This window comes from Lethenteron reissneri, chromosome 32 (assembly GCF_015708825.2).
Source record: "Lethenteron reissneri isolate LAM-NWPU_2019-01 chromosome 32, ASM1570882v1, whole genome shotgun sequence".
NCBI classification, from domain to species: domain Eukaryota; kingdom Metazoa; phylum Chordata; class Hyperoartia; order Petromyzontiformes; family Petromyzontidae; genus Lethenteron; species Lethenteron reissneri.
The window spans coordinates 11,415,786-11,427,775 of record NC_083810.1 but is presented as its reverse complement, the minus strand read 5'-3'; the positions used below and the strand labels follow the sequence as shown (position 1 = coordinate 11,427,775).

The following is an 11,990-nucleotide window of genomic DNA, read 5'->3' as shown; positions in this document are numbered from 1 at the left end:
GCACTGCCTGTGGGGCGCGCATGTGTGTGTGTGTGTAGGGTAAGCGTAGGAAGTTGGCTGTGTAGTGGACGGTGGTCCGCATGTCTTGTGACACCCCCCCCCCCCCCATTCTTCCATTTAAGTCTTAAAATGTATTTGCTGGACTCATACTCTAAGGTTTTTTTTGGTAAAGTCAGGTAGGTAAAAATTAATAATAATAATAATATAAATAACATTATTTATCTTCTTGGTTCCCTTCGGTAAATTCACGTAGAATGGAAATAATAAAATAAATAAAACATAATAAAATAATATTATTCTACGTGACTTTACCGAAAGAACCAAGAAGATGAATCCCTGCAGTCACGAAAGCTTTAAATCGAAATATTATTTATATTATTTTTTTATTTTTACCTACGTGACTTTACCGAAAAAAACCGAAGAGTATGAATCCTTGCAGTCACGAAAGCTTCAAATCTAAAATTATTTGCTGGACGTCTGTGAAAAAGAGTTTCATAGCTTGTCGGATTCCTCCAGTGTAAATACAGATTCTGATTTAAAACATAAATGTATATGGAAAATAAAACAATTAGGGGTCATCTAGACCACCCTGTAATACAGTGGCTTTTGCTGCACAGCCCACTAGCATAATGCTAAATTTGTTTCACAAATGAACTCATTCTAATAATGTTACTGTCTTGTGTGACCTGAGATCGATTATGAGCCACGGCTGACATCAGTGGCGAGTGATCTGAATCGATCCTGACGCAGGGCAAGCGCGGTGGGCCCTCATCCAGCAGTGGAGTGACGAGGTTCTCAATTTTGATTTAAAACTTTCGTGACTGCAGGGATTCATATTCTTGGTTCTATCGGTAAAGCCACGTAGAAGGGAAACAACAAAATAACACAAATATAAAACAATAAAAATTCTCACGACGTTTCGACTGCAACACAAGCAACCATCATCAGGTGTGAAATCCATGGCAAGAAAATTTGAAAAAAGTTTAAAATTTGAAAAAAAGTTTTCTTGCTGTGGTTTTCACACCTGATGATGGTTGCTTGTGTTGCAGTCGAAACGTCGTGAGGATTTTTATTGTTTTATATTTGTGTTATTTTGTTGTTTCCCTTCTACGTGGCTTTACCGAAAGAACCAAGAATATAAGGTTCTCAATGTTAAGAGTGGGGTTTTATTTTCTCGAAGATGGAAATGTAAAAAAAAATGATGGGGGGGGGGGGTAGAATCGTATCTACACTGTGGATTATAAACATTACGCAATCTTGTCTCCTAAGTCCCAATAGCCCCCATTTTAGTACCGACAGATCTCAGTCTCTTAAATTACTTTCACAAAGTCTGTGGTTTTACCAAAACACGTTTATTTCACTACAACACCAAAAGTTTTCAAAGTTATCAGCCCCGAGAATGGTGAAAGTTGTAGTGTAGCGGCTAGCGTACTCCGCTACGATTCCCGCTCATGGCCAACACCGGTGATGATTATCTGAACCGGTCCTGGGCCTCCCCTAGGTCGACTCAGCCTCAAATGAGTACCTGGTGAGGTGTGTAAATATCACCGCTTGGGAGACATAGGCATGGTGTTGGCTACACACCTCCTCGTGGGCCGTGCCGGCCTTCACAGGTGCTCGCGAACAGCACTTGCCCCAACAGTCTGTTAAGGCTATACCGGGGATCTTTGTCTTTCGAGGTATGGTATGGGAGGTGAGGAACAGCAACCTCCCTCTGGGCCCTTTACTGCCACTCAGTGCACTCAGCACTCCTAATGTCTGGCACCTGACGAGGCTTTAGGTAATATATATCTCCAAAACGTTTTAAACTCCTGAACCCCAGCGCTTGGCACTGGTTAACACGGGTCTTTTTTTTCGTGTTGTGTCAGAATGTAGGCTGCAGAAATTCTGGGGGTGAGCCAAAGCCATTGCTCTTGATGCCAAGGGAGGATTTAAAAGTCATCGAGGGCAACCAGCCTCTGTCTTCCTTGGGACTGTGTTTCCAGTTACTGCAGGGATTAGTGCTGTTAATACATCTTAACTCCTGTCAAAAGTATCTTGAGCATCAACCAGGTGGGCTTCCATTTTGGCCATGGCATCTGTATTCAGCTTCATGCGCTGATATGACGAAAATAGGTTCCAATGTCCCATCAAGATAGGTGCATTTTTCCTTGACCTCACAGTGGCATATGACACAGTCTGGCATGCAGGCCTAAATTGTTCCAAGTCCTGCCACACTCGAAAATAAACATTGGGCTTCTCCTTCAGACACTGCAAGCCCTTGCAGATTGTGAGACCCCTCTGATTGTCCTGGCAATTGTCAACATCTTCATCAATGATTTGCCTGCTGTAAGTCCCATCCATGTGCACTCATGTGACATGTCTCGCAACCCAAGCCCTTGGCATTTCCAGCCTAGAGGCCCCCCTTACCAATAACTGGACTACTGTTGATGAGTATTGCTGTAAGCGGATACTTCAGCCAAGCAAATCTCTCTGTCTTGTGTGTTTCACCTACACAATTTCAGAGCTCTGCAAGAGCTTGGGGTATATGACTGAGCAATCATGGCATTGCAGCAATAGGTGAAATGCTTAATCCTTAATATGCAAAGTGAAGTAAAAGCAAAGGTGTAGCCCTCTAACTCCTTGCTCACACCACTTGGCAGGAGGGCATCCACAAGGAGTTCTAGAGTGTGATTTGGCCTACTCTTCCATGCTGGGCAAGCATTAGAAGAGGTGAGAGTATCTACACCTGACTCCACCACACGATCCACTAACTAGTGTCCCCATTCTACTGATGGTGCCCATTAAATGACTTGAATTATTTGTGAGTGCTCTTTGCAGACCAGAGCAGATTTATATCACCGTAAACATCTACTCAACCTATAAAAGCACTATCTCTCACATCTCCGCATCGGCAATATCCAGTGCGTACTCTATTGCATCTCGGGGCAAATGTCACACTTGGAATTTTAATGGAAGCGAACACTCCAATATCCAAAACCGTGCAAAAAAGATACCGAAGATCATTTGGCCATCATATTTCCTCGAGGTTGTATATTGACTTGGCAAGTCTGCATATAATCCTTGGCACATACCTGACCTTGACACTGCAAAACTTGTTTAGGATGAAGCGGAGTTGATGAAGAATAACGTATTTGAAGCTCAGGCTGTAATGCAAACTGACTGACAGAAAACAAACACCAGCACTGACAATATACTGGGATGTGCCTCTTTTATTGAAAAGTGGTTGTCCACAGCACTGCACATCAGTGTTTACATATGAAAACATTAACAAATACTGTACTGGCAAATGTGTGCCAGTAAGGGCAGCGAAATAAAAAGAAAGTTCTAATTTTCATGATAAATTTTCAGTTACTTAACCGTATACAGACCGACCCCAAGCCAATGTTATTTAAAAGGAATAACCAAGGGATACCTTTATCTGTTTAAGTACAAAACAACAGTATGTTTTCTTTTCATTTTAATAATTACTGTATTAGCCAGATACCACATTAGAATATAATAATATACAATAGCAAAAAGAATTGACACGAAAGTCCAATATAAAATGGACATGTTTAAAAATACAGTATTTTTAGGAGACAAATTTTAACAATGTGGTTGATGTGAAATTATCAGGAATTCACAACAATGCAATTCGGCGGCTAAACGGCACTTAGACAATGTTAAAAATAGCACCATTAGAATCGCAACAATTGTATAGTTTTCGTTTTATAAAAAACTTACAACAGTGAGGTAAAAAAGAGAGCTAAGGTCAGTTGTTATTGTAACGCTTTCTACTATGTTCAAGCTTTTTTGTTGGAAGAAAAAATTGTCAGATTAAATCTAGGTGACATAATATATGTTGTCATGTTAAGCAAGTGCATTAGATACAGTACAAAGTCGCATATCCGACCATCGCATATCCACCGTGACCAATCAACCGCCCAGACCCAGTGCACCATTTAAGTGTACCTGGTGTACCTGTCACTTCATATCGACGTTCACAACGCAGACCTTTCCACATACAATGATTACATTCTTCTTAATCTCGTGTACATTTATGAAGCAAGGAATCATCCCACGTTTAAAGCAGTCTGCGTTTTATTTGAGGTCTAGTAACCTATTAGCGCACGATGCAACTGACAATTCCTACAGATGTTCACCTATCCGACTTCTTTACATATCCGACCTGTAACTCAGTCCCCAGCGAATTGGATATGTGACGTTGTACTGCAGGTGATTTTAGTACTTAAGTGAACACACCTTCAAAGGCCAGCACCAAGCATGACTAAATAATAATAATAATAGCGTTGCACCCTTTGTGCCTCATTTGTGATATTTGGAGTTCGGGTGCAGCCTTAGTATATTTGAGACCATAGCAAAAGGCCATGAATGGGATCTCAGATGCTGCACATACAAACTACATGATACGTGTATAGCACACTGCACGTTATATTGGCATGCCTATTCAGCATTTTGTGAGCGCTTTAGAAGCTGTCATACGTTTAAAGTTAGAAAATCTATTTATTTATCCATGCCTCCACGAAGTGTGAGAGAGAGTCCCTCTTAAAGGTATTTGGCCTACTTTGCCAAACTGGTCTTGGAAGCGATGGGAGTCCCCACACTTTCGCTCACAACAAACGACCCGCCGATCGACTAACTGTGCTGTACCCATTTAAACTGCTGGGCCTACAAATGTGGAGGATGTTTGACAAAGTTGCCAATCATTTCACCATTTGGATGGATTATAAATCCAAATTGTAATTGCATGCAACTTGGGGCCTTCATCAACGGTGGAACTTCCCTTTGAATGCCTGGTCCGATTCACATGTTGAAAAAAAAATGCTTTTTTTGTCAGATGTTTGGCAAAAAAAAACGTGCCAATCATTGTCTCCACTGCCAAAAATACAATAAAAACAACTTGCCATAGCGATGTGTTTCAATGCTTTCGTCAAGATGCGAATGTGGGCTGAGGCTTTATTCTAGGTGAGATTGGTGGTGGTGTACACGACGAGATATTCGAAACTTTCCATGTAAATGTCAGGGGATAGACAGATGAGCATGCGACCATCGCTTGCCGATGAACCCTTGTCATGCTATTCTACCCACGGCTATTAGGCCACCAGGAAGAAATGGACTGAACGTTTGTAAGAGCCCTTTCAAAGCAGAAATGCGTGTTTAGTTTCATGGAGAACTTAAACAGTACAAGCTTGCCGACGGTGGGATGGTTGGTTTGATATGGCATTCGTAAATTTCCCTTGGGTAGATTAAAGGTTTTTTTGTTAATTATTGACATAAACCTTATAGTATAGTTTTTTTTGTGGATGGCTTAGACGTGTATTAATATTGCACTATAAATGACAATGCTTTATGCCTCTCGACATTAATTATTTAAAAACCCAAAAATTGTATTTCTCATTAATCAAGCGAACTAATTAGCCGATGGTGCATGTCATCAGTCTATCCCTTGTTCAAAATGCTTCAACAGTAAGCCATTTGTTAACGTGTTAATAGCACAGGGTATTAGGTATAAAGCATCATGCTTTGCTCTGTAATTAATACAGTATTATCACAAATCCCTCAGATTATGGCACGGCCACAGTGAAACTAAATAATATGCAGTGCTTATGTTCACTTGGGTCAGAATCATAAACATATTTTTTGTTATTAATTAGCTACGCACAAGGCTGCCTAATTGCCAGCTATTTATCGAAAACAAAAGATACTAATTCGTCATGAATTAGTCCAAGCATGTCATTATTACAAAGAATATGTGAAAATAAGCCAAAAGTATTTAGTCTCATTAACTCTTAATTCTCTGTCGAAATGGATTTGCACATTTTTGCAATAAAGCCTTTGGACTGCGTAACAAGAACTATTAGCTGTCACCTTTCAGATGAAGAAAAGAAAACCAAAGGAAAGTGAATGTTTTGGAAGGTTTAGAAAGAGCCCCTACAGGTCACGTGAAAGATTGCCTCTAAATTCCAAAGTTTAAAAGACGTAAGATCTCATGACTGCAAATACGCATCATGTGAAGTTCAAGTTAGCGGCAATGCATTTTCTGCAGTTAATAGCCATGTGTATAAACATTTTGTTGACTTGTGGTTATAGAAATGCAATCTTTTTTTTATTAATCGTATTTAAAAAAAGTGTAAGTTTTCAGTAATGACTCTGATATCGTTGTTTCTATGTGGTACATAAAAATGTACTGGTCTCAGACACGTACAGTTTTAAAAAATAGAATAATTTCCGCAGTACTTAAGCTTCATTTTCAATGCTTGCTTTTAAAAAGATTTATTCAACTCCACTTCTTATTTCACTTTGTGATGGCTACTTCAGTTTTACCATAGTCTGGCTTGCAAGATCACTTACATTTTTTTTCATTTACACATTTAATCGTGATTCCAGCAACTGAGTTGTATTTGTCATTTATTTAGGACACGATTAAAAGAAACGGTAGATATTCCTGAAAATTGCATATTGCAATGGTTTTGTAACATCTTTTTAACAGAATAAAAATACTGTCAATATATATTACAAACGAAAATAAAGGAGGGGGAAAAAAAAAATCAGACCCAGCCATCACCTGTGGACAAAGTCTTATAAGTATAGCGTAGCGACCCAAACAAAGTGCAGCGGGGAGTGGGGGGGGGGCCACAGTCGGCGGATGTGCTGATGACACTCAAACTTCCGAGCTGTCAGCCGCCCCACAGGCCTGCTTGGGCACCATGGGCTCGCTGCTGCCATTGCCATTGGCCACCGCCTCCTTCTTCATCTCCTTCTTCCCCTGCCGCCGGCGCCGCATCAGCAGCACGACCGTGAGCAGCACGCACACGGCCAGCACCAGCACGGCGAGCACGGTCACCACCGGCGTCACGTTGCCCGGCGGCTCGCGCTCCGACGGCGCCAGCTCGAAGGTGCCGTCGGCGGGAGCGCCCCCTCGCTCCGTGTTGACCCGCCGGCCCGAGCGGTCGAGGACGATGTGCTGCATGTTGGTGCCGCGGTTGTTGGACGCGCCGATGTCGAGGACCAGCGGCGGGGCGTCGTGGCCGCCGGCCGCGTCTCTGCGCTGCCTCCGCTGCTGGGACGCGGCCGGCGAGAAACCGGCGGCCGCGAGCATCTCGCCGGAGCCTTGAGCGGCGTAGGCGGCGCCGGCGCCGGCGGCCACGAGCGAGTGCTGCGCGTACTCGACGCTTCTCTTGCCGATACCGCGGTTGGACGAGGCGTGGGAGCGCACCGTGTAGATGGTGTGGATGTACCACTCGCGACCTGCTGTCACCTGAGCAGGGCACGCGGAAACACAAGAGCGCCCGGCAAATACACTTTTCGTCATTAAATTATTGCTTTGGCCAACGAGTGATGGTAACGGAATGTAATTGTCACACATGCTGGATATGGTGGCTCAAAGAAAGCAGCATTATTTTGCCATGTGATCGGCTGCAAGGTTCGGGGAAGAAAATGGACAGAGGGAAGTGTGACTAGAAAGGAAAGGGAGTGAATGGTGATAATGGTGAGAAGTACTCGTGGATAGTGTCGGTATTGACACCACACAAGCAATTCATTTAAGCCTGTGGCGACGTAGGGGGATGTTTTGATATCAGTCATGAATGTTAGCTGTGGCCGGGAATTGAACTCAGCGCACTGCATTCATTGAACACTGCAATACCCCTTCCAAGGGCTGGATTATAACATGCTGGGGCCTTAAGCTATATAAAGTTTAAGAGATCCCATCGAGGACTGCCTGTATATTTGTGTCATATTGGAATAAAAATAACCGTTTTAGAGAGTTTTTGTCCCCTATCTCCTTTATTTTTCAACCGATTGCGTAAAACTTAAATCTTCGTATAATATGTTTTTGCACTTAGAAGTCCCCCTCATAATGTGAGGCCCTACTAAGATGTAGCTTACTTAGCGTATGCCCACATCCAGCCCCAACCCTTCCCCAACTACTCGAAGCATGCAAAAACAACCGTCATTCGCCACTAAGTGCCAGGCTACATGCATACACTACACACCAGAGGTGGGACAAAGTCATTGTTATGCAAGTCCAAGTCGAGTCTGAAGTCATCAAATTCATGACTCGAGTCTGACTCGAGTCCAAGTCACATGACTCGAGTCCACACCTCAGAGGTGGGACAAAGTCATTGTTATGCAAGTCCAAGTCGAGTCTGAAGTCATCAAATTCATGACTCGAGTCTGACTCGAGTCCAAGTCACATGACTCGAGTCCACACCTCAGAGGTGGGACAAAGTCATTGTTATGCAAGTCCAAGTCGAGTCTGAAGTCATCAAATTCATGACTCGAGTCTGACTCGAGTCCAAGTCACATGACTCGAGTCCACACCTCAGCTACACACGCACACACGTGAGCGAGTTAGCGTTTCGCACACACGTGCATGAACTCGCACTGACCTGGAAGAGAGGGGAAGAGTCGACTCGGAATCCGTCGGATCCCGGCTGTCTCACCAAGGGCAGTGCCTCGGGGTCGTCCGCAGCCAAGCGAGCGTTGAACGGCACATTGCCGAACGAGTGCGCCTGTGTCTCGGGCTGCGCTTTGTCCTGAGAGAAGAAAAGAGAGAAAAAATTAACCCGTAAAAACAAAGTTTTTCACTATAAATTCTTTATATGCGTGGCGGCTAGAGTCCTCTCGTCCTCTGGCTTGAGATGGCTGCCACCTATGGGTCAGATGATTGCATGCAACCATTAAGCAATTGGTAATTAAATATAATATTTTTGTCCTAAAAAGTGTAAAATTTTGGAAAAATATTTTCACGAAAAGTAATTGTCACGCACAACAAGTCTGTGTGGAAAATGTCAGCTCGATTGGATCACGGGAAGTCGGTTAAAAAACGACCGAAAGATTTGCACGGTTGTAAGCAAGCAAGCAAGCGCGCAAGTGAACTTAATATAAAGGATTAAAAAAAAAACACCACCACCATCAATCACAGTCAGATTTTAAGAAATCTATACTATTTTTTATTTTAGCAGGTAAGGCCCAGTGAGCTATACAGCTCTTTTTCAGAAGCGACCTGCTATCACAAATGATAGCTGAACGAAGTGGCTTATCGCGTGGAAATGTATAACGGCCAAGTGCTCTAAACGCGTGTTTCTAAATGTGGAGGGAAACACCGGAGGACCTGGAGAAAGATCCACGCTACCACGGGGAGAAATATGCAAGCCTGCAATTGCTTGCTCAAGTCACTGCTACCGAGCCTCGGCGAGAAATACATCTCTAGATGGTGTTTTTGCCGATTGTTCCACGCAGGGCAGGTGTCTTGGAAGAGGTGGGAGTAGCCACACTTTACACCACCACACACGACCTGCTGATTAGCTACCTACGGCGTACCCATTTGTACCGTTGGGTGGACAGAGGTGCGAGATTCAAGAAGCGTCCATTGTTTAAACTGCCGTGCCAGGAGATCGAATCGGCAGCCTCTGGTTTCTTAAGCAGTGTATTCAGTGTCTCTGGGACCTTTTTTTGCCAGTATCAAAATAATGAAAAAATTAAAAGAGGCTTTACCTTTTCTGGCAATAAAACAGGTGTTAAGATGTTCAAACATCAATTAGATATATTTTGCCATGCACCAGGTCTGCATTAACCACACGTACTTGTGGTAAAATATTTTTTGTGGCAAAATGTTTCGTGGCAAAACATGTTTGTGGCAAAATATCCAATCATTTTACTTTCATTTAAAATACTAAAATCTGAGCCATTACTGATGATTTTAGTGACACTTCCAATATCAATTCTACCTTTCATTTAAATGACTTAAGAATTGTCCCACACGTGTAATCCACACACAAATCTGGTGAAAGCACTTCCCTTTGGTATGTTGATCTTCTTTCGCACCGTACGTAGCCAACGGTGCTAATCGTAGGCGCGGGGGAAGGACAACAGACTAAACAACAAGCAGTTCTAAAGAGAAGAGCTTCCAATCTAGATTTGAAAGTGCACAGCTCCAGTGGTTTCCTTACATCGGAAGGAAGAGCGTTCCAGACGGCCACACTACCCCACTTTGGAATTCCCTCCTATGATCTCCTTCACTCAAGTTCTGATAACCTTGCTCAAATAAAAAAGGGATTAACTCTTATCTCTTACACCTTCAACGGTGCTGTTTGTTGTTGACCGCTTAGCATTTTGGGCCTTTGGTCACTGTGTTCAGAAACCGTGATAATAACAAGTATAACCCGTAAAAACAAAGTTTTTCACTCTAAATCCTTTATATGCGTGGTGGCTAGAGTCCTCTCGTCCTCTGGCTTGAGATGGCTGCCACCTATGGGTCAGATGATTGTCTGCCAGTATTAAGCAATTGGTAATTAAATAATTAATTTGTTTTCCCTAAATAGTGTAACATTTTGGGAAAAAAATTTCATAAAAATTAATTGTCTCGCACAACGAGTCTGTGTGCAAAATGTCAGCTCGATTGGATCACGGGAAGTGGGTTAAAAAACGACCGAAAGATTTGCACGGTCGTAAGCAAGCAAGCAAGCACGCAAGCAAGCAAGCGAACTTAATATAAAGGATATAAAAATAGATATCATTGCCCCCACATTCCGTACCAGGATCTTGAAGCGGTAGAGAAGTGAAGGGGAATCAGCCAGGCAGCCATATTCCCGGTTTTCGGGGAAGTACTTGGGCACATATCCATCGGCACCAGTGCACAGGAACACCTTCTCGATGTTGCAGATGAAGGAGTCCCCCAGGTTTTGCACAGGATCCACCATGACACGGCCATAAACTATGGCACCTGTGGGGGTGAAGCGACAGCGCTGGGTGGGTCAAGCGAAGGAGCTGCCACCTGAAAAATGAAACGCCCGTCGTGATTATCCCATTGGTCATTTCCAACTATCACCGCCGGCCTTCATCAAAGCAATGCCTGGGCGAAAGCCTTTCCGCCAGCCATCGCCATCTCTCAGAGTGCCGCAATGTGAATAATCTACCCGGCACCTGCACACGAGCCGATTTCATTGCTCCGTCTCTGTGGTGGCCATACTCGAAGGCACGTGCTCCCCCCTTTGGCTGCCACTCTGTCATCAGTCTCAACCACTGGGTTGTCACTTTCCTCTCTTATGCTCACGTTTTTATGCTTCCGCCTTCACCAACCCATGCGCAACCAGCGTGGAGAAATACGGTAAAAAAAAACCCTTGACCTGCATGGTGCGAGGCCCTCATTCAGCAGCGGATGGACAAAAAGGGTGTACATGCAACATGAGAACGTTTATTTTTCAAAGGGATATCACAAATATATGCTCTGTTTAACACCTAGGTTTCCGCGACCAATATTCAGTCATGGTTTTTTGTGGGTAGATCTCATAAATCGCCTGATGAAGCTGGTTGTAATCAGCAGCGAAACGTCGTACTCAAATTGTGCATGTTGTGGGTTTATTCTGATGTGCTGAAATAGTAACTAATTGGCACGTTTCGTTTACGTGACAAATCTTTCTAATTGGCTGTGTCGGGTGGTGGTGGTGGGTTTACGACACATTTATATTTACCTACGCGATCTAACCCAGAACACCTTCATCATGAATACCTGGTCTGTTGTGGTCACTGCTAATACTTAAATCCTCGGGACCCCGCTAAGTACCTTCAGTGAAGGCCACATCGCTGCCCTCTCCAAAGCCCATGGAGCCATCAGATATCCAGAGGGCCTTCTTAGACAGGAGGAACATGAGCGTGTTGAGGCTGAACTCTGCTGCCACGGGGTCGCTGACCTGCAAAACGCACGTCAATTAAACAACCTCGTTACACAGCCACACGTGTATTCGAACAAAAGTAAAGTGTTAATATTTTCCCGAAGACATTCTGCGAAATATTTGGACCAATAGGCCTTCAGGAATGGCATTAGAAGGTCCAAAGTAGGACATGGATGCATTTTGCCTTCATGAGAACTCATCTTTAAGCCATACAAGGAGAGTTACAGGACAGAAAACACAACTCAGCTGCACAGTTTCAACAAATAAAATGATGGTTTAAATATTAACACAGCCAGAAATAACTCTTGCAAT

General features: G+C 43.5%; 1 protein-coding gene across 1 annotated transcript in view; it reads right to left on the bottom strand.

Annotated features, from left to right (window-relative positions):
- Positions 1 to 3,194: 3,194 nt before the first annotated feature.
- LOC133350031 (FRAS1-related extracellular matrix protein 2-like) overlaps positions 3,195 to 11,990 on the bottom strand; it is a 137,422-nt gene continuing 128,626 nt past the window's right edge. The window contains 4 exon segments of the mRNA XM_061563990.1: positions 3,195 to 7,261; positions 8,394 to 8,540; positions 10,542 to 10,729; positions 11,570 to 11,696. Coding sequence (XP_061419974.1) covers positions 6,665 to 7,261; positions 8,394 to 8,540; positions 10,542 to 10,729; positions 11,570 to 11,696 — 1,059 coding nt within the window. The 3' untranslated portion in view covers positions 3,195 to 6,664.